At 32.9% G+C, this 23,794-nt stretch overlaps 4 protein-coding genes across 6 annotated transcripts in view; all 4 read right to left on the bottom strand.

Moving 5' to 3' along the window:
- Window positions 1–1,240: 1,240 nt before the first annotated feature.
- On the bottom strand, window positions 1,241–12,181 carry LOC145322907 (profilin-like). 2 transcript variants are annotated; one of them, XM_080165260.1, is made up of 6 exons: window positions 12,102–12,181; window positions 11,075–11,152; window positions 10,394–10,470; window positions 9,208–9,306; window positions 8,722–8,825; window positions 1,241–1,646 (listed from the first exon to the last, which is right to left on the bottom strand). In XM_080165260.1, exons 1-5 carry the CDS (start codon window positions 12,144–12,146, stop codon window positions 8,744–8,746), a joined length of 381 nt encoding a protein of 126 aa, XP_080021386.1. In that variant the 5' UTR covers window positions 12,147–12,181; the 3' UTR covers window positions 1,241–1,646; window positions 8,722–8,743. The 2 variants fall into 2 exon arrangements, with proteins under 2 accessions (XP_080021386.1, XP_080021385.1); XM_080165259.1 differs by lacking the exon at window positions 12,102–12,181 and adding an exon at window positions 11,979–12,043.
- Window positions 12,174–20,836, bottom strand: Mettl5 (Methyltransferase like 5). The gene is made up of 4 exons (XM_080165258.1): window positions 20,696–20,836; window positions 20,435–20,536; window positions 20,035–20,106; window positions 12,174–13,332 (listed from the first exon to the last, which is right to left on the bottom strand). Exons 1-4 carry the CDS (start codon window positions 20,721–20,723, stop codon window positions 12,902–12,904), a joined length of 633 nt encoding a protein of 210 aa, XP_080021384.1. The 5' UTR covers window positions 20,724–20,836; the 3' UTR covers window positions 12,174–12,901.
- Window positions 20,711–23,160, bottom strand: LOC145322908 (SOSS complex subunit C homolog B). The gene is made up of 4 exons (XM_080165261.1): window positions 23,034–23,160; window positions 21,841–21,959; window positions 21,316–21,399; window positions 20,711–20,931 (listed from the first exon to the last, which is right to left on the bottom strand). Exons 1-4 carry the CDS (start codon window positions 23,068–23,070, stop codon window positions 20,869–20,871), a joined length of 303 nt encoding a protein of 100 aa, XP_080021387.1. The 5' UTR covers window positions 23,071–23,160; the 3' UTR covers window positions 20,711–20,868.
- Window positions 23,133–23,794, bottom strand: part of LOC145322904 (protein FRA10AC1) — a 31,317-nt gene continuing 30,655 nt past the window's right edge. For both annotated transcript variants that reach the window (XM_080165255.1, XM_080165254.1), the window contains one exon: window positions 23,133–23,623. In XM_080165255.1, the coding sequence (XP_080021381.1) occupies window positions 23,389–23,623 (235 nt within the window). In that variant the 3' untranslated portion in view covers window positions 23,133–23,388. The remainder of the gene's footprint in view (window positions 23,624–23,794) is intronic.

Here is a 23,794-nt window from a genome sequence, read left to right as displayed (position 1 = left end):
CGCAAAACGCATCACCGATATGATTCTCCTTTACAGTTGGGCTTTTTAAATAGGTCCTGAGATAGTTTTAGGTTATTTTTCGGCCATTTCATACAAATACAGAGCCCGTAGATGGTAGGGGCGCAGCTACTAGTCTATAATAAATTGTAGCTTGATGTCTGAAGCTTGGGATCTCGGCAACGGCTAAACCGAGTGAGCTCTACTCTTTAGGGAATTTACCAACTTAGCGAAACCTTTTTTAAAAAAGTTCCCCATCCCAAATTTTTAAAATTCCGAATTAAGGAAGTTGAGTATCCTGGGTTTAATTTTGCCAAAGAGTATTTTTGAAAAAAAAAGAGTACTAGGGTCGAATGTATTATCCAGATATATTTAGAACACCCTGTATAATGTATTATATGTAAAGCTAAAGAGAAATCGTAATATGATATACAATTCAAGAAAAGTGTATGTAAAATTATATCATGTTAGAAAATAATGCAGAGAGGGAGGGGACATTGGACTGTTTATTAGGTTCCACGACAAACTGCGAGGCAGGCTTGGGGGCCGAGCGCTGCGGCCATGGTCATTATTTTGTAGGCAGGGGTATAAAAAACTTCAAAATTGTTATATTATTAAAATAGCGGACACTCGTGTGTTTTACTTAATTAATGTCCACTCCGACGTTTGTCGTAGGACCGTTTATTACACTAGTCCCCAAATTTTCGTATTTATTATCTAATAATCTTGAGGGACTTCTCCATAAAGTTGAGTGTCCTAAAGTTTCAAACACTAAAAGTAATCTACAGAAGGGGTAACTTTGTTTATGATCATTTGGGATGTATTTCATTAAATCGGCCTGGGTCTTATCCCTTTAGATCCCTGGATAAAAATGAGTAATGTGTCAGGGAGGGGACATTAGACAGTAAATTACACTGGTACCAAAAGTATATTTTCCACTAGTTAACAACTTTGGGTACTTTTAATGATAATTTTGATCTACAGAAGAGATAGTTTTGTTCGTCATCATTGAGGATATGTGTCAATTATTATCCATTGTCTAAAGATCCTTGGCAATGTGTACTCCTCAGGGGTCTTCAGGGATAAGACAATAGACAATAAATTGATGTACATCCCCCAATTAAAATAGAAAAAGCAATCATTTACCCTATTAAATTATACTTTTTGTTTAAAGGTAACAGCCCAACTAACAATATTAACATATTATAGAGTAGCTTCGCTACTAAAATAAAAACACAAAATATTTCCGACATAAAAGTTTATTTTGACGGATTAATTTTATTATAAATACTTATAAATACACTGAACACTAATCATCTTAGGAGTAGCCTCAGTTATAAGACAATTAGTTTATAATTTCATTTAAGTATAAAAAGAGGAAGAAAATTATTTTATTATCGTTTTTTTATTATTAATATTATTTCAAATATAAATGTTAATAAAAAGAATGGAAAAAACGCACTGAAACGTACAAAAATAACTAAATCCTAGGAAAGTTTTACATAAAAATTGTAAAAAAAAAACTGAAAATGAATTTCCAGATCTCGCGTGGGCGGGGCAGGCAGACAGACAAAGTAGGTTATGTTTGGGTGTGTTGTCCGCAGCTGGGGCCGGGTGTAACTTGGCGTTGGGTGTTAGTACCAGACTCTACACAACAACAATCATATATTTATCAGTTTTTTTTCCATTGATTTTTTTATGCTGGGACCCAAATTAGCTCTCATTATATGACATAAAAACATTGGGATCTTGATTGAGTTGTATAAACTAGTAATGTCCAAACCTTTTCATTTATTAATTTTTAATATTGACAATTATCAGTGGGGATGATTTGCATCAATTTATCAACAATTGTCTTATGTCTTGGCTTAAGATCCCTAAATTTATACATTTACTTAACAGATTGTAGTCTATTAGCTTATACATCTCCATCATGATATAATAAAAGTCCCCAAAGTTTTTACATCCAACGTGTTTACAAAACTTAAAAGAAACAATTTACAGTCTAATTTACCACCCCCCCCCCTCTCTCATTAACTATTATTTTATCTCGCATTGTCTTATACTAATACATCAGGGAGGTAGTTTTCTTATTCGTTGTCTTAACAACTTTGGGGACTTGTATTGTATTTGGGTTTGTTGATTTATTAAGTTGAATGTCCAAATGTTTCAACCACTAATTCCCTGCTAATATGTACTGTTCGTAAGTAGCCTGATTCTGTGTCTTTCTAAGATCAGATTGCTGTCGACAGATAATATAATCTACGGAGGTTGTATCGACAAGATAATATGGAAATTATAAAATTGCCTTCTTTGTCCTCCTATACGGTATAAAATGGTGTGATGAGAAGGAGGATAAGGGTGTTTAAAAGTTTCAACCACTGATTCCCTACTATGTACTGTTCGTAAGTAGCCTGATTCTGTGTCTTTCTAAGATCAGATTGCTGTCGACAGATAATACAATCTACGGAGGTTGTATCGACAAAATAATATGGATATTAAAAAATTGCCTTCTTTGTCCTCCTATATTAAAATGATGGGGGGGGGGGGGGGAGAGGATATTTACCCAAAGAAAAAATTCAAGTTAACTAAATTAAAATTACTCAAAAAAATGTACATCCTATTAAATGTTTTTTTTTTGTTAGCTAAAGATCTCGATCAGTGCTGTTCAAACTCAGCTGTACGTTTTAGGGATTCTTTAATAATGTTTTGGGGTAGTTTTAAGCAATTTCCTAGAATCCTATACACTCTTCTAGAGACTAATGGCGAAGCAACTATCCTATCATATAAATTAAGTAAGGTTTTTATTGTTTGTAGAGTAGAAATCAACCTTATTCGACATTCACTCAAAGCCCCCAAAATAATGGACTTAAAAGTGTATTAAACTGTATATAAGACATTTGCGAATATATTGGTACCATTAATTTGCCTCTGAGGTAAAAAAAAGTATGTTTTTTTGATATTTTTCTCTTGCAACAAATCAAATTTCAAAATTGAGTCACCAAAAATGTTAAACTAATTTTTGCTCTAAAACAATCATTTTTTGGAGTTAGAAAGTGCTTAATACCTCATTTTAATCGCCTGGCATTGCTTTATAATGTACAGGTAATTACTTGGTTGTTTTTAGAACAGTTGACTAAAAAATCGAGGTTTTGTGATTAACCCACTTTTGTTGTTACTCCATAAATGATATTTTTTTTTCCAAAATTTTTGGCCGTAAAGAAGCTTTATATATCCATATAACATCCACCAAAATTTGACTTTTGATATTTTATTTATAACATCACCAGAAGGAATTGAATTTTGGAAAAAAAATATCAATTTATATTTTGCACTGCTATGCATTGTTCTCGTTCTTGTTTCTAAAAAATATTTATATAATTAAAAAAAGAATTATTTAACGCTTCTATAGGTATGTTTATCATTTTTCTAGCTTAAATATAACTATAATTTCAGCATTTTTAAACATGATCATATTCAAGTTATTTTAACAACTATTAAAACAATTCTTACCATGCAAAACAAGGTGTTATAATGTGTAGGATCCCTCAAAATATCTATCTGTCTGTATATAATGCATTACACATGTAATGCTAATAAAGAGTATGTTATAAGAGTGATCTTTTATTCAAAGCTATAAAAGTGTTTAGAGTATATGCTATTAGATAATTCCAAGAGTCAAGGATATTAGATGTAACTTAAATTCCTAGCTATCAGAGTATAATATAAGAGTATTTGTTGCAAAACTACTTAAAAACAGAATACTGTTTAAGGGCATACTTATATTTGTAAGTAACAATTCTGGTCATAGGCGTCCAAGGGGGGGGAGGGTAATGGGCCATTTGGCACCCCCAAAATTTTTTGAACAATACCCCCCCCAAAAAAAAATTAACCCTACCTTGGGGGTGCCGTAGGCACCCCCAACGATTTTGGGGGGGGGTATTTACCCCCCCCCAAACGATTTTGGGGGGGGGGGTAATTACCAAATTGAATGTTCTTAAAAAAAATTTTTACTGAAAATTTTTTTTTTGGGGGGGAGGGAGTAATTCCCGCCCCCCCCCCCCCTAAAAAAAGTCATAGTGTGACTCGAGCCTTGAGGTGTAATATATACTATGTTCCTCGTTTGGTCTCCTAATGGTTAATAAAAAGTATATCCTAATGTTTCAATTAAATCAGATCTCGAAGACGACATTTAAACCGTCTTCCAAAAAACAGGTCTCTTACGAATACGTTCATAGCAGACAGATTGTTATTGTTTACAAATTTCATCATACACGCTAAACGAGAATAAAAAAGTGAAGTTATATTTTAATTGAAAAAAAAGATTTAAAGTTATTTTCGTGAACTGTGTTACCAAAAATAAAATAAGTAGTACATTAGTCGTTGAAATATCAAGCTTTATATCATTGCAAACTGTCAGTCAGTCATAAAATCTTTAGGGTAGGGCAGGGCCAAGTCAGTTGCTAGGCGAAATCGTTATTATTTTGACATATCTTCATTAAATGACATTTATCTAGATGTTCTAATCGATTGACAGAAAATTACATGAAACATAAGTTGTTTGTTGTTAAATTGTTTCTCTCTCTTTTTATTGTCTTTTACATAATTTGCATCGTGGCAACGCCCCTTAAGGGGCAATTCGTCGTATTTTTAAAATGGCTTTTGATAGTTTATTTTAGGATAGGTTATATTGGTTTAGGTGATTGCCCCACATGGTTAAGCAATTGGCCCCCCGCAGGGGCTAGAAATAGGAGAGAAGCTTGTGTGAAAAAACGAAGAAACGCCCCTTAAAGAGCGTTGCCACAAAAGGGACTATACCCCAATATAGTCCAACCAGTTAAAACAGTTCTTAACCATGATAACAAAAAATTTAATAGTTTGATCATGTTTTATTTGCTTGGGCCTTTATAAGGGCTAAAACCATCCCGGGGATCTATGATGTAATTGTAAAGCACTGAAGATTCCATAAAATAGATACCTAACTAAATTAAATATTTCATTAAATAATGAAAAAGAATTTCTATAGGCGATTTCTTTTGGGAGGATGTCAGGGTGTCTCAAAACTAGTTATAAAACTTACCAGGACCTATAAGACGCTTCACTTTAAAGTATAATCATATTGGTTCATTGGTTAGTGAGTTAATTATTGTATTTTTATGTTCTAAAGAATGAGATACTGTGGTATGCGGCAGCTCTGGACCATGCAGAAACCAAGACATTATAGTGATGCTACGCACCTAGCTAAATCCTGTTATTCTACAATTGTAAAGCCACCTGAAAATATGTCAGATAACGGTACTGATTTCATCTCTCAGTTGTCCTGCAAATGGAGGGAGGGGTGTTACCCCTCCCTCTCCCATCTTAAGCACCGGAACCTTCCCCTTCAACCACCAAGTTATCAGCACCACCTCAACCCTGAGGATAAAGGATCTAAACCTGCCCTCACCTGATAGAATCACCCCCACACAGACTGTTGTTGTCACAAGTAATCATCAAACCTTCCCTCTTTAGTACCCAGACCTACCACTCAACCCCTCTATGCTTATCTACCTATTGTGCTGCTCCATGGGCTATCCTGCCTGCCCCAGACAGGGATAGCCATCTACCTAACCATTGCAATTATCTATGTTTTACTGTATGATTTATCTTTAACTATCCTTATTCCTAATCCATATGTATTTATATTATGGTTAACTGTATTCTTAATTCCCCCCACCCTTTCCAGGGATGGGGGATCATGATTGCCCAAACTGACTATTGTATATGTATTATAATGCTTTTATGTTATGATTATTTATTCCTATCCATGTAGTTATTGTTTGTTGTATATAGCTTTAGTATCCTTTAAACCTTCAATAAAGTGACAACTGAAATAGATGTTGATTCTTGTCTAGTGAATGCTAGAGAAGCGTAGCTTCTCTATAGTAAGGTGTCCACGTCTGTTCACACTGCCGTAGTCTTTATTCGAACTCTGGTGTCTGCCATTTACCCTAGGCGGATACCACAATACTACTATATATTTGAATAGTAGTGGCGCTCTTAGCATCTAAGAACTTGTGTTTTCTAAAGGGTAAAAAGGGAGGAGAAAAATAGCCTAAAACCACTCAAAGGATTGACCTATAATAGTGTGGAACCATCATGGGATCTATGTGAAGCTTTCCTAAAAAGGAGAACTCAGTATTAAAAGTAATGAAATCTGAAGCTATAGTCAAATAAACCTTACTTACTACTTTTTGTTATAGGATAGTACTTATTAACTTAATAGATTAGGTAGGTGCTTTTTTACATAATTAAATTACCCCCCTAAAAAATTTTACCCCCGGGGTAAATTAGTTTGGGGGGGGGGGGTAATTACCCCCACCAACAGACTTTAGGGGGGTAATTACCCCCCCAATCAAATTTTACCCCCTAGGTAAAAATTTTGGGGGGGGTAAAAAAAAAATTCGGCGCGCTTCGCGCGCCATTTTACCCCCCCCCAAACACGAATTACCCCCCCCCTTATATTTTTTACCCCCCCCCCAAAAAAAAGCTTGGACGCCCCTGATTCTGGTAACAATTATAGAGTTGCAATGGTTTCTCCTAACTTTTTTCTGAAAAAAGTTAAATAATGAATTTTAAAATTTTATTATCTTTTGAATATTCTTTAACATGCATAACATTTAGATCATTTTTATCAGGCATAAAACAATGGTATTTCTGAGTATTCTCTATGGCCTTAGCTGCCTGACGCCTTGGGAATAAAAACAGTTTAGTATTGGCAACTTGTTCACTATTTATATACAAAAATTTAATGTTTTTAATTGCTGTTACCCCATAGTCATAGAGTTGTTTGGGAGTTAAAATTTGATTGTCAGCTGATTGGCGGAGTGAATAGTTGGCAACTTGTCTTTTCACAACACCCCCTAGCCCATCACACTCGGATTTTCCATGCGAAGTGGCAAAAAAATGCCACTCTGCAGGAAATCCATTATCCTTTTCGTGGAGAGCCAGATTCAGAAAATTGTATCTGTTAAATGTTTAATAAAATATCATTTTTAGAAAATATTATGTATCTTATTAACCATATAATAAAATTTAGATAAAGCAAATCGTTATTTTATGTTCTTCTAGCTTCAAAAATAAGAAAAATACAGATGTTTAAGTAAACAAGGCTCTAAAAAGGTTGTTAAATAAAAGAGTAAGGGAAGTGAAAAGATTACTATTACTCACGTAAAGTCCGAAATTCATTATCAAACCAGGGACATGAACAAAATTTTTAAGCCCTTTAGCTCTAATGGGGGCTGAGATAATAGGAGGGATGGATCTTAATGAAATTTTAATACGTTATGTAGACATGTAAGAAAGATTATGTTTAAAATTTGAAGTCTCTAAGTCAAAAATTGCAGCCACAGAAACCTTTTAAATATTTCTGGAGACCTGGAGGATCAGGTCCTGTAACCTGAAATTTACTTGAATACCTGTATTTAATATGAGGATGTACTACTACAGTATATTTTAGTATTTTGGTAAGATAATATGCTTTGTTTAAGTCAAAAAATATTTTTGCTCTTTACCTGGATATTTATGAAAAAATTTTGTTGCACACCAAAGTTGACCCAATTACTAGGATCAATGAACTTAAAACATAATACTATAATAATATCATGATATTTTTATATGTTCCTGTTCTTGTATTGTCCTCCACAGCCATCACTAAAGTAAATAACTCTTCCTATTCTATTATCTACTTCCTCTTTGATGGCTCCCAGCAATGATTGGATAATAGCATATACTCTAAACACTTTTATAGCTTTGAATAAAAGATCACTCTTATAGCATACTCTTTATTAGCATTACATGTGTAATGCATTATATACAGACAGATAGATATTTTGAGGGATCCTACACTTTATAACACCTTGTTTTGCATGGTAAAAATTGTTTTAATAGTTGTTAAAATAACTTGAATATGATCATGTTTAAAAATGCTGAAATTATAGTTATATTTAAGCTAGAAAAATGATAAACATACCTATAGAAGCGTTAAATAATTCTCTTTTTAATTATATAAATATTTTTTAGAAACAAGAACGAGAACAATGCATAGCAGTGCAAAATATAAATTGATATTTTTTTTCCAAAATTCAATTCCTTCTGGTGATGTTATAAATAAAATATCAAAAGTCAAATTTTGGTGGATGTTATATGGATATATAAAGCTTCTTTACGGCCAAAAATTTGGGGAAAAAAAATATCATTTATGGAGTAACAACAAAAGTGGGTTAATCACAAAACCTCGATTTTTTAGTCAACTGTTCTAAAAACAACCAAGTAATTACCTGTACATTATAAAGCAATGCCAGGCGATTAAAATGAGGTATTAAGCACTTTCTAACTCCAAAAAATGATTGTTTTAGAGCAAAAATTAGTTTAACATTTTTGGTGACTTAATTTTGAAATTTGATTTGTTGCAAGAGAAAAATATCAAAAAAACATACTTTTTTTTATCTCAGAGGCAAATTAATGGTACCAATATATTCGCAAATGTCTTATATACAGTTTAATACACTTTTAAGTCAATTATTTTGGGGGCTTTGAGTGAATGTCGAATAAGGTTGATTTCTACTCTGTAGCTAAAGCTAATAAATATAATTCCTCAAGAAATGTGGGGAGGGGGAGAAGGTTTTAGTAACCGACACAGATCAAATAGTCGATAGTTTTAATAAACTGATAAATATAATTCCTTAAGAAATGTGGGGGGATGGTTTTAGTAACCGACACTGATCAAATAGTCACCCAATTTCTCTGTCACCGTGGCGCACTGTTCGGGCATGATGGGGTCATCGTACCTGGAATAAGATTAGTTGTTGATATATAGTTTTAAAGTGTGAAATTTACGCATAATTGGTTCATTAAGTCGTCCTTTTACGTTAAAAGTTGACTTAGTAGCTTTTAAAGTTAACATTTAAATTTGGTTGAGGAAATTATTTAGTCCAAATATATTACCAATTGATATAGAATATACATGGATAATATGACAGGGGAAAAATTGTCGTCAATTTAGGTTGCTATTTCCCCAGTCATTTATTGGTTAGTTTGATCATTAAGTAGGAGGGAAGGGGAAGCCAGGAGGCGATCGTATTTTATTACAGCCCGCAACAAGTTTCATTTTTTATAGAGTAAATAATAATCTGATGCAAGATCCAAGTAATAATAAATAAATTATATTACCTGGCAACGATAACAGCCTGGGTAGTTTTCATCACGTGAATACCACTCTTGTCCTTCTTAGCACGGATAACTCTGTCAGTGCCAGAGAGGTACATGTACCTAGATATAATAATATATTAATATATATATATATAGATATACCACTCTTGTCCTTCTTAGCACGGATAACTCTGTCAGTGCCAGAGAGGTACATGTACCTAGATAAAATAATATATTAATATATATATATATAGATATACCACTCTTGTACTTCTTAGCACGGATAACTCTGTCAGTGCCAGAGAGGTACATGTACCTAGATATAATAATATATTAATATATATACAGATATACCACTTTTGTACTTTCTTAGCACGGATAACTCTGTCAGTGCCAGAGAGGTACATGTACCTAGATAAAATAATATATTAATATATATATATAGATATACCACTCTTGTACTTCTTAGCACGGATAACTCTGTCAGTGCCAGAGAGGTACATGTACCTAGATATAATAATATATTAATATATATATATATAGATATACCACTCTTGTACTTCTTAGCACGGATAACTCTGTCAGTGCCAGAGAGGTACATGTACCTAGAAATAATAATATATTAATACATAGATATATCACTCTTATCCTTCTTAGCACGGATAACTCTGTCAGTGCCAGAGAGGTACATGTACCTAGATATAATAATATATTAATATATATATAGATATACCACTCTTGTCCTGCTTAGCACGGATAACTATGTCAGTGCCAGAAATGTACATGTACCTAGATATAATAATATATTAATACTGGATACCTCTAGTCCCAGAAAGGTACATGTACCTAAAAAGTACATAAATACAGTTAGAAAAAACACCCTTTTTAAGTTAAAGTGTCAATAGAGCTGTACAATTAAGCCTGTAACTTTCTTATTGATAGTTCTTTATCGCATCGTATTAAAGACAGCTTTCCCGAAAGATCTTATTAACGATTGAACTGACAGGGTTATCTTCTAATATCTATGTAATGGGAACGTTTATAACTATTATGTAAGAGGGTATCACCCACCTTCCAAGAGAAATTCTTACCAATAAAAAATATCCTCGAATTTTTTTAAAAAAATTTCTATTTAATGCTAAAATAAAAATGAGAGTGGGAGGGGTCGCCCCCTGAAGCCAGTTGTCCGTAAAAACTTAATACTTACTTGACACCACCAAGGACAACACCACTGGGAGCCAGAACGTCGGAGTTTCCAATGCTGTCAATCATCTTCTTCAACTCCTAGACAAAATAGTTAGGTACGTTAGTTATCCATCGTTTAACAACTTAAAGTTTACATTTTTCATGCTTTCAACCATTAAATACAATTTTTGTAGAAAAGGGAAGTTACTCTAAGTGATATCATGTCTGTCTTTCTTTTGTCTGTAATACAAAGCTGCTCTTTATTAGGTTCTCTAATCATATGAACACATTGAAATGTGAGGATCAAAAACGTTATCAGCATTTCTTAATTTTTAATTTTCTTTTTCTTTCTCAGTATCTTTTTTTTTACGAACTTTGGTTAAACATCTTATTTCCAACATCACAATTATTTGACGTATTTGTCTTTGTTTAGAAAAAAAAAACATTATGAAAGGGAGTGATGAATATGTAGGATAGGTGGGAGGGGGGGTTACAACTCTACCTGTGGTGTGGCTTGGAGCTTGGGGGAGGCAGCCCAGATGTTACCTGGGGGGGAGGGGTAACCTTACCTGTGGTGTTGCTTGGAGCTTAGGGTAGGCAGCCAAGATGTTACCTGGGGGGGAGGGGTAACCTTACCTGTGGTGTTGCTTGGAGCTTAGGGTAGACAGCCCAGATGTTACCTGGGAGGGAGGGGTAACCTTACCTGTGGTGTGGCTTGGAGCTTGGGGGAGGCAGCCCAGATGTTACCGTCATGTCCACAGATTAATGCGTCTGTCACAACCTTAACAAAACAGATTTTTAATCAAATCCGCATAATTAATATCTTAATTCCACACAATGACGGCCCAAGGGTGACATTTTGCAAAGACATCTAAACCTTTAAAACATTAAATATTTAACAGTGATCTATCTTGAGGAATATTACAATGATTTAATGTACATTCTAATAAAATAATGAGACACAAAACTACTTTTGAATTCTGTACATTGAAATTATTAGTAAAAAAAACATTGGATACTATTATTTTGAACCAACCCATCAAGATTCATTTTAAGTCTCTGAGGACAACGTGATTTCATTTTTTGAGTACCAGCATAGTTTACAGTCCAATATCCAGGGTTAGTAAAAAAAACAGGTTTTTTAAAAAGAGAACAAACCACTTTGTTTTTTTTTTTGGTTTAAACCATATTTTTTATTTTTTTAAATAATATCCAAATTATAGTATTTTAATTTAGTAGGTATAAAGTTAATTATCTGTATATTTTATTTATCTGTATGTCTCTATTTCACTGTGTCTACTGTTGTATGTTATTAGATATAATCACCAAAGTACAAGATTTAAACTATTAAAAGAATTTTATAAACTATTAAAAGAATTTTATATTAGGTATTTAGGTTTTTGACACTTATTTACTGTATTATTTACATTATAAAAAGATGGAAAGATACCTAGGCCTTTGTATAAATATTTTTTTCAAAACCATTCCCAACTTGGTTTCTTTGAGCTTGGTTTTTTTGGTTTAAACCAAGTGGTTTTTTTGATGCCAACCCTTCCAATATCCCCTCCCTCCCTGATGAAACTATCTGATCAATTAATATTTATTACCTTGGTGCCAATGAGCTGATCATCAACATAGCTTTGCCAAGACATGATTACAAAAACTTAACCAATCGGAGGGTAGTATTTTTCCACACTTAACCAATCAGGGGACAGTATTATGAAGCTTACCTTGGTGCCAATGAGCTGATCATCAACATAGCTTTGCCAAGACATGATTACAAAAACTTTTAAAGGATTGTGTCTGAAATTTTAATAACAATTTAATAATAGAAAAAAATAATATAATAATATATCAGTATGGCTTCGAAACCTATTAATATCCGCTGGATTAGAACTGGTTCTTAGCCATACTGAAAACTCATGTGTAGTATCGTATTACAAACAACTTTCTAAGAATGTTAAAATAAAAATCATAAAATTAAGTTTTTTTAGCAGACTCTTATAAATTTTAATTTAATATCCGCAGAAAGATGTCTATAATACGATGCGATGAATAACTATTAAGCCAATTTTATAAAGGATATGACAATCGAAGAAAAAACTATGTTAAACTTTTCTTAATGAAATTGCAAGGCAAAATAGTTTTTCTTTGAGTTACATAACACTTACCCTTATTTTTGTACAAATCCATGGCAATTTTATAAAAAATTCAAGATTCATTAATTTAAAGAATGCTTTAAAAGCAAATTAGTTTTGGATAAAATTGAAGTTCAATAAATTTTTCATTTAGGCTTTTAAAACAATGCCAATTTGTAGAAAATTAAAATGTGATTATAAATTCAATATTAAAATATATGTATTCACAGCCTTATATAACAATAACATGCCCCTTAATGCAAGGTGTCTTTTTATGAAATTTAATGAGAAAAAAAATAAGAAAAATAAACAAAAATTGTTTTTAATTTGAAGGGCATTAAGGAAAAAAAATATCAGCTTATTAAAAAAAAAAGACACCCTAACAACAACTATCAGCTGATTTCAAATCTGATGAAGTCTACTTGTATGTCCACGGAGGCTTTCTTGTGGTGTTTGTAGGTTGCAGGTAGGTCATAGCGTAGCTCTGCTAACACTTGTGGTTTAGTTCCCCACGCTTCACCTTTCTTCAGAACATGGTCTCTTGTAGATGTTTTATGAAGGCTGTAAACTGCTCGGGTTGCAAGTTTTATTCCTTTCTCAAGAAATAAAAGATCCAAACCTTTATTATGCTTAGTTCCAAATGGTGGATTCATGACGACCACTTCAACCTTATCTCTGACAACACTATCTATGTCGACAACACTGGTGTTGACCAGGTCAACATTGTCAATGTCGAACTCCTCCAGGTTCTGTTGACATATGTCCAGAGCGTCGGAGTCTATGTCGACACCTAAAACGGATCCGGCACCCAACATTACACAACCTAAAAATAATAATTAAGGTTAGTTATCTATTGGTCAGTTCGTACATCCAGTTTGAGGGGAGTGGATGTGGTTATCTTTTATCTATTTTACCCCACTGCGAGTTTCATTTTATTGGAAAACATAAAAATCTGATGAAGATCCCACATATATAATAATATATCAATTGTTATAAAGTAGCCTTTTAAAATTAAATATAATAGAATTTCCTCGGCTAATATTTAGTACTTAAGCTGATTGTTTTTGGTGAATTCCTATTACCTATGTCTAAATATTGCTTTGTCAATTGGTCTGTCGGTAATTCTATGATAGACATTAAATATTTCTTCAGATAATTTAAAAAACGAAAAAGGATTGGAGGAAAGTGTTACCACCAACTTAAATATACGGGAAAATTATTATTTTCCCTTCTTTCAAGATTTCTAAATATTGTTTGTATAAAATGAAAGATGAAAGGTTTCATCTCAATGAACAATGTTCTTACAAACTAACCAAAAGTACTTCTTCATAAAATAGCGCGGTAGCAACAGGATAATATAACAGTATACTGTTATGCTGTAAAGTAATGATAAAATCCAGTGTTTCGGATCCGCATTGATTTTTTGCGGATCCGGATCCTCCAAATTTGGTCAGTGCGGATCCGGATCCTTGACAATAAAAATAAAATCACCATTTTTTTTCAAAAATTTTTATTCTGTAATTCGAAGTCAAAAATACTTTTAATTTTCAAGTCTGACCCTAAACCTTAAAGATTGGCTCTCATCAAGAGAATGTCTGAGATTTTATATAAATTTAGGTAGATTTTTCCATTTTTTCCGCATTTTTTTGAGTCCAAGGATCCGGATCCTTGGACTCAAAAATGCGGATCCGGATCCGAAACTCTGATAAAATCTTTAAAAAAAACACAAAAAAATAAGTCAGAGTGGCTAATTTTTATTAGCCGGGAGAATCTTTACAAACAATTACTGAAGCATTCTCTTATTAGTTGGCTTAACAACTTTGTTAACTTTCAATTAATTTTTATTAAGTTGAGTGTCTGAACGTTTCAACCATTAATTGAAGTCCAAAGAAGGGGTAATTTTGTGTATCATCATTAGGGATATGCATTAATTAAATTTATTGGCCATTGCCTTATCCCTTTAGATATCCGGAACCTTATCTACCGTTTTATATGGACACTTTTGTCCCCCTTTAGCCAAGAGTTTCAACCCCAGAGAATTTTATTTGTTGAAGCATTTCTGTGTGGGATATACCTATTTATGGATATTTGGACCACTTTACACTCCCCCATCCCATAAGTTAAAAACAATGGGTACCTACTTTAATTAAACTTTGATTTTATGGTTTAAACTCGCAGTGTCCAAACTTTTAAACCATAGGATAATAGAGATATCTCTATTTATGGATATTTGGACTCCCTTTTCAGTTTTATGTTCTCGTATAAGTTGGCTTTAAAACATTGCGTTCCTATATTCCTATCTTTATTTGGTAGTTAAAATCTGGCTCTGTTGAACCTTTTTCATTTAAAGAAAAGGTTATTATGTTTATCCTCAATGGGGATTGCAAATTAAATTTAGAATCCATTTGTCTTATCCTCTAAGATTGCATTTTCAACGTCTTTGGAAAACCTAATTCTAACCCTTAATAGCTTTTCTGACTAAAATCTTTTTCAAAGAGGGGGCAGGTTTTGGTCCACTTACAGAAAAAGGGATATTACAAGAATTTCTATGGTAAATACCACTATATATATAACTCTCAGGGATATAAAAGGATATGACAATGGCCGATAAATTGATGTACATCCCAAATGATGATACAAAAATTATCCCTTATGTAAATTACAATTAGTGGTTGAAATGTTTGGAACCAACCAATCAAAAATCAAATTTCAATCAAGTTCCTAAGGTTGTTAATCCAACGAATAAGAAAAATTATAAAACTTTGGGGGCAAGTGAAATAAACAGCCCAATGTCCCCATCCTCCCTGTATAACTCTATATCAATCATAAAATAAACTTTCAGTCTCGCAGTCATTTTAAACCTCCAGAAAGGGATATTTCAACTGAAGAAAAAATATTTTCACTAATTTTAATCTTTAAAAGGGGTAATTTTGTTTATCATGTACAATGTAAATCTTTTTACCGTTAGTTTTCTCATCTAAAAGTTATGTTTCCTAATATATAAAGTAAGGTTTTTTGTCAGTAGCTTAAGATTTCGATAACTACTGAACCGATTGAGTTCTTCTTAATAGGGAAGATTCACACAAGTCTTTAAATGTTATAGGGTTATTTAAGCACCTCTATTCATCTTCGAATAAAAAGCCCATAGATGCTAGGGGCTTAGCTGCTAGTTTTTATAGAATGGAAGCTCCTAAATGTAAATAGGGTTCTAAAACTGCACAAAAACATATTATTAGAAAAGCTACGCTTCTAATAAATATTGATAAGTTTTGCGACATTCCTTAATTGCAATGCATTTGATTATCCATAATTCATTCATTTCAAAATTGAAGGGAATCCAATTATAAGGAACTAAATTGCCTTCCATTACATAGAAGATGCAATTTCTAGTATGGCTTCAAATCCGATTAATATCCAAGGAATTAGAACCAGTTTTCAGCCATATTGAAAATCATATATAGCACAGTGTGACAACAATTTTCCACGAATATTAAAATAAAAATCATAATATAAATACCAGTTTTGTTAGCTCGGATTATCGGCCACTCCGGGCTAACAAATTAAATTTTAATATCCGTGGAAAGCTGTCTCGAACAAGATGCGATAAATAACTAATATTTCTACAACTGACCAAAGATACTTCTTATTGGGGATTTTAAAGAAACTTAGCAACTTAAAAATACAATCCTTAAAAAAAGCAGAATATTTGTTCCTCTATTTTATTAGCTCTAATGTTACTTTACCCTAAACTCAAATTATTTCAAGATATCTTTAAGAAGGGAGAATATTACCCTCCAAATAATTTTGCATCAAAGCTTACAATAGACATTTATTAGAGCGTCGTGAAATATTTTAGATTTCTCAAAAACTTGAAAACATTTATCTTTAAAATGGTCCGAAAGAAATAAATTGAATATAAAAAGGATAGAACAATGGCCGATAAATTAAAGTATATCCCCAATGATGATACACAAATTACCCAGTCTGTAAATTGCTATTAGTGGTTTAATGAACCAACCAATCAAAAATCAATAAAAGTCCCCAAAGATATTAATCCAACGAATAAGAAAATATTATATAACTTTGGGGACTAGTGTAATAAAGAGCCATTGTCCCCTCTCTCCCTGAGCATAGACGTGTGTTACTAGAATTGGATGTTCTTTTTTTATGTTATAAAAGTAAAATGATTACTCTTTAACTGATCACTCAAATATGTATGAGGTAAGATTATGCAATTAAATTAGAGAATCAGAATTAGACAGACAAGCGGTGTGTGTGTGTATGTGGGGGGGGGGGACGGGTGGTTAAAGATGCACTTTTCAATTATATTCTACCCCATAAATGCCAATTTCTCAGGGAGAGGAGGGGATATTGCACTAGTCCCCAAAGTTTTTCCATAAGGGTTTTTTATGAATGGCCTAACAACTTGGGGAATAGGTAATTTCAAAAAAAAAAATTTTTAGTCGCGGTTCAAATACCTGTTCTATACATAAAAATAAGCAATACTATGAATTTTTTTGGTTCTATCTTGATTCTAAGTGGTAGAAGGTAAAATCAAGATTTTTCGAAAATACGCGAAGAATGGATCTTTTAACCTGAACATTAAGGTTATCGGTTATCGGTCTTTAGGCTGTCCTAAGGGCACCGGTTTGTCATTTTAGACCATAAGTTCAAACGGTAACTGCCTTTCATTTGCCTTGCTATTTCTAAAAAGATTTAGAACGCCTTTCTGGCCCATCTGTCGTCTGAGACCTGAAAAATTTGTCAAACCAAGGATCCCTTTGTACTCTAAAGTCATGTATCGAGAACTGAAAAACATCGAAGTTTCAACCTAGTTTTTAAGACAATAACTCTAAAATTGGCCACAGATGAGCTAGAAAAATGTTCTTTAGCATTTTAGTAATGGCATTGGATTCTACTAGGAGGTACCATTTGAACATATATTCTAAAACGACATGAAAGGTGACATTACAGTCGAGAACTGAAAATATTTTAAGATTCTTGGATTTTGGTTATTACTGGGTTAGTATATTGGCCATAGAATCAGTTCTAGGTGTCCAAATCACTTCCAAATGTGTTTTTGTTGTCAGGGTAATATGCTGGGTCAGATATTTTACCTAAGACCAATAAAACTGACCCTCTAATGACTTGACTTGGCGATATGGTATGACCTCCCTGTAAGAGATAGAGTATGTCAATTAGTATATACTAAGACATTTATCCATTATATCTGTATTCCTTTTTTAAAGATATTTCAATTTTGAAGCGTTTTACAGCAATTCTTACAAAAAAAAACGAAAATGGCAAATTATTGCAAATCTTCATCAAACAAGGATGACAACAACCATAAAAGCGAAGCTCCAAACTGGTAGGACAAACGAACATTAACACTTATTGAGTGTCAGAATTGAATAAGCAGAATACAAATGTATAAGTTGAAAAAAATAGTACATTGTTGCAAAACTGCTTAAATACAGGATACTGTTTAAGGATATACTTAAATTTTTAGAACTTGATTATAGACATGTTTTACTTATATAATTGTACCTTGTTGTAATAGGAATCAGTATTCCAAAAATCAGATGAAAAGAATATTTACATCATATAAAAATGGATATACGGACATTTTGGTAACATATGATTTTTAGAGTTGCTACGCTTCCAAAATCATACTTTACTGTTATATGAATCATTATGTCTAAATTAACTGTCTTGGTAAGATGGACAGTCGGACCGACCCTAATTTTTGCAAGACTTTTTCCCTTCTGGTGTAAGCTGGGTGACTTTCAGCCCTTAAAGTTTTCTCTTTGTTATTATAATAGCTCTCTATAGATACATTAACAACAAAGATTCTAGGCAGACCTGGCAAAGTCAAAACTTGGATTTTGAAGGCGAAGGTGAAACATTGAAATTTTGTTGGTTACCCGTCTTCAGGGTACGAATTTTAGACTAGGCATCCTTTAATATTATCTCTTACTCACAATGGGACCTTTCTCAAACACCTTAAACACCATTCTAGTCCAACTCTAGCGGGATAAGAGCACCTGTGCCAGCAGGCAGGTTGAAAGATGGACTTTTCGAGCTCCATGGTTTCAATCCTTCAATGGAGCCTTGGTAACATTTTTATCAGATCTCAGCTCACAGAAGGGTCAGAAAGACGCTCTTTAGCTTTTTAGAAATGGCAAGAAGAATGAAAGGCAGTTGCCATATGAACTTATAGTCTAAAATTACTTTAAGTTGCCTTTAGGGCAGCCCAAAGACGGGTAACCAAGAACCTCGATGTTTTAGATAATTCGCGTATTGGCAATAAAATGCAAAATTACCTTCTACCACTAAGAATGCTTCTAGAAAGCTAAAATTGCATATATAAGCTTATATTTATGCATAGAACAGGTATTTGTACCGCGACCTTTGATTTTCTTCATTTGGTTACATTATGAAATTACCTATATGGGGAACTAAAATCTAATTTGAATGTTTTGTTTATTATGTGTGTCCAAAAGGTTCAAACACTAATTGTAATCTACAGAAGGGTTATTTTGTATATTATCATTGGGGATGTACATTAAGATATATAAGTTTTCCGGAATTTTAATGTTAGGGGGAGATTTGAAATCTGCATCAAATTTTAAGGATTTTTTTTTATAAAATTCATTTTTTGTATAATTCTTTATCTAAAAGCGGAAATGCATTTTAAGTTAATTAATTTTGACCAATAGGATAGGTGGATTTTAAACTACCTGCGCTCTAATTGGTTGAATGATGTACGCCATCCAATCAGAGCGCAGATTTTTTAAATCCACCAATCACAGATGCCAAAATTAATTAACTTAAATTGCATTTCCGCTTTTAGATAAAGAATTATAGAAAAAACGAATTTTATAAAAAATCCTCAAAATTTGATGCAGATTTCAAATCTCCCCCTAACTTTAAAATTCTGGAAAACTTATATATCTTAATGTACATACAAAAAGGTTGTCACATCCCTTTAAATCCCTGGAATTCCTAACATTTCATTGCACAAACTTATAACCATAAAATTGAATCATTTAGAAAAGGCATTTTTAAACATGAGATAATAGGACGTTAATTAAGAACATTGCGTCGAAACCATTTAGGTAATATTCATTCCACAGGATTAAAACTGGTTCTTAGCCATGCTAAAGAATCATGCATAGCATTGTATTTAAGACAACTGAGGTGGATTCTTTAGAAAAATTTGCCCCACTAATCGCTTAGTGGGGCAAAATTGTTTTCGTGAAAAAACCACCATAATCACATTAAAAATCTACAATTAAACAAAATCATAGAAGGGTTATTAAAATAAGATTTTATTAAAATTTTGTAGATTTTTTATGTGATTTTGGAGGATTTTCCACGATAACAATTTTGCCCCCACTAAGCGATTAGTAGAGCATTTTTTTTAAGAATCCACCTCTGAACTTTCTAAGGGTTACCAAAACATCTTATAATTTTTACTTTTACAATCCACGGAAAAAAGTTTATAATATGATGCGAGGCTCACCTATAGCTAGGACACCGGAGCCACAACCAAGATCCAGAATATGACGGTCCTCTACATCATCAAACGTACTTGCTAAAATATAATAATTGTAGAACAGATTTATTTAGGGATCTAAAGTTATAGACAATGACCGATAAATTGATAAACATTCCCAATGAAGATACAACAAAATTATCCCTTTAAAGCTTAAAATTAGTGATTAAAACGTTTTGACACTAAATTCAATATGAGTCCCTAAAGTTGTAAAGCCAACGAATAAGAAAATGTATTCATAGGTTGGAGACTATTGTAATAAGCAGCCCAATGTCCCCTCCCTCCCTGAGAAGTAATATTTTTTGTGTGGATTTATTAAGGTTCAGTTCAGGAGAGCCCCAAAGGGCTTAAGTTTAAAATAACCTACCCATTGTATGAATCATACAGGCAGCTATGTGTGGTCTGGTGGGGTATTGTTCCAGTAAGATCTTGGGCTTCTCAAACCCCTCAACTTCTTGCAGATGAGATTCTGAAATATCATTGATTTTTTTTATTTTAACTTCTGCAATTATGTATTTATTTAATATCAATAACTTTTAAAGTAGCCAATAATTTAATTGACTTCGAATTTATAATATTGAAAATAACTTAAATTAAAATGATCTAAAAATTAAATCTTTTTTTTTACCTAATTCTTTAAGTTTCATTCGCGCCATTTTAATCCAACCAGTGCAGTGCAACGATTTCTTTATTTCAACCAATCAGAGGGTAAAACTTATTCTAAACTTGGCCAATCAGAAGGCAGTATTTATTCCGAACTTGACCAATCTGAGTAGAGAAAGTGGACCAATAGATGATAAGCTATACTACTTTCTTTTGTATTCTTGGTATAACGGGCAAGATGATATTACCAAATGAAGAATCCTGAAAAAAATTAGGTATAAAATTAACGGAAAACATAAATTTAGTCAAAATTAAATATCATACCTAAACTTTTCTAGGTATAAAAATATGTTAAAAATTTAGCTGTTTAGTTCTAGCTGAACAGTTACTGTTTGGGGACGTCAGTTATGCCCCGAGAGGCAGGGTACATTAAAACTGTAAATTATACTGGTACCCAAAGTTTTAAAAACACGTTTTCTCATACGTTAGCGTCGGAGACTATTACTAAATATTAACTTTTAGGTAAAAAGCAATATTTAAATTTATCCATCATTAATTTAAAACCACTGAAGAAGGGGTTATTTTATTCACAATAATCAGGAGTGTACTTTACATAAGAGACTCTTTCTGTTAACACTTCTTTACCTGGGGAATGAAGTATCCAAAGCTTGATTTGTTAGCAGATTCCAGGGCTGAACGTTGACCGCTGGGCAGGTGAGATTCCAAGTTCTAAGATACACAAAAGTTAAAATAAATAATCTTACAGTTTTTATAACAATTAACCACGTTGTTTTACGTTGACTTTGGGTACTGGTTGATTTCAAGTTCTATAAGATAAACAAATAATAATAAATAATAGTCATATTAGGACAATTCACCCTAAGCTTTATAACCACATTCTTATTCGGTGGTCTTTTTCTCTGGGGTGGGTTTATTGGTTTATGAGTAGTCGGCATAACGATTCAACAACGTACATAAATGGCCTGTTTGCCGCCTAGATTACTATGAAACACGTTAATAGAATAAATTGTAACATCAATTTATTATTGCTTGGATGTTTCACCAGATTTTCATGTACTCAGATAATTAATACAGCTGGCTCATAACGATACCCCCAACCCTCCTAATGGATGAACGAACAATAAATGATATCCATATTAACAAGCTAACCTGTTGAGGTTGAGGGGTAGGAATATTGTTGATAAGAAGATTGGGACCTCCTCCGGATTTCAACAGTTTCTGCTGGCGTTTCAAATCCTCCAGAATCTGGCGCTGCTGGTCAATTTTACCTGCAATAAAAACGGTCATAATATCAATTTTGTCGTCAATTTATGTTGCTACTAAAGTCCCCATTTATTGGTCATTTCGTTCATCCAGTAGGAGGGGCAAAGGGTATGGGTAGGGGGATCGTTAATTTAGCCAGCTATAAGTATCACTTTATTAGAGTACACATTTTTCTTATGTAAAATCCAAGTATGATAAATCGATTGGAAATCATTCTTTGACTTTATTTGTCTGTTCGTTCGTCCGTCCATACTAAAGGGACAAAAAAACGGATATATTTTTAAGGAAGATTCCACTGATTAACGAGTATCTGCTAAATAACTTACTTGTTCCGTCGGTCTGTCGTTAATACTCTGAAGAACATTCTATTTCTCTAGAGAATGTGGGGTTTAAACAATTTTTTAAAAGCGAAGCTTTTCTATAATTAGGGTCGGTCCGTCCGTCCGTAACGGATAGCTTTTTTCGTTAATTTAGGCATGTTAGAATTGTCCTATCGATTTCAAATTTTGCATGGTGATTCCTTTAGTAGTAACTCTATAATCATTACCAAAATGTCCGTACGTCCATTTTAAACATGTTGATTTTTTAAATTTTTTAACAACAAATTTTTATGTGATCTAATCATCCGATTGATCTAATTTTTAGTATATTGATTCCTGGGACAACAAATTATAATGTTATAAGCGAAGCAACTCTATAATCAAGTCCTAAATATGTAAGTATGTCCATAAACATTATCCTGTATAAAGCATTTTTTCAACACATTTACTTACAATTTTGCTTCAACTCTTATACATTTATATTCTGATTATTCAGTTCTGACACTATATAAGTGTTCATGTCCGTTTGTCCTACCGTTTCAGTGCTTCGCTTTTATGGATGTTGTCATCCTTGTTTTAGATAAATCAAATGGCTTGAGAAAAAAAAATATTCCGTGAAACATTTATTTAAACCGATTTAATAAAGATATCCATAGTTTTTAACCCAACGAATGAGAAAAAATGTTTATTAACTTTCAAAAGTATTATGATGTAAAGCCCTGTGTTTTCTTAGCAGCTATAAAAGATAAAATATCTAACCTGAGCTAGGATTACTGAAAGCAGCACCTTCCATCATTCATAACACATCAAGATGGGGATTATTAGGGTTCTCAACTCCCAGCTATAACATTTTAATAATCTGTAATGTAGATAAATATATTGAAAATGGATGTAGAATGTACGTGGATATTATGACAGGAGAAAAATTGACGTCAATTTAGGTTGTAATATTCCCTCGCATTTATTCATCGGGCCGTTTATCCAAAAGAAAAGATGATGGGGTAAAGGGGGAGATCGTTATTTTAGCCCACTACAGAGCTCACTTTACTATAGAATATGAAAATCTTGTGTAAGATCCAAGAAATAGTAAATCCATTATATATAGAACGTTATTTTATAAAAATAAATCTTCAAGAAATTCATTAAAAACTTGTTCTCTATCCTTTTCTTCATCCTGTCTTTGTGCCGGGCCACTCCAAATATCAGCCTCAGATTTGGAAGAAGGTGCGTTGTCTGTTGGTTGGGAGGTACTGCTAGTAGAGGATGTGGATGGCTTTGCTGCGCTACTGTCAGAGGAGCTAGAACTTGAGCTAAAGTCGCGTCGCTTCTTCTTCTTTTTACTCTTCTTACTGAAACATTACAAAAATGTTTTTAGAAATATGTACAACGACAAAGCTAAACTCGAAACATATCTAATTTCGAGTATTTTATTAAAGATAGTTTGAAAACATGCCAATATCAAAATCAATCTATTACTACTTTTTTTCCACCAATTACATAATAAAATCATCAGATATTAC

The sequence above is a fragment of the Acartia tonsa genome, chromosome 6 (assembly GCF_053477335.1).
Source record: "Acartia tonsa isolate MP-2025a chromosome 6, ASM5347733v1, whole genome shotgun sequence".
Classification (NCBI taxonomy): Eukaryota; Metazoa; Arthropoda; class Copepoda; order Calanoida; family Acartiidae; genus Acartia; species Acartia tonsa.
This window is presented reverse-complemented; position numbering and strand designations above follow the sequence as displayed.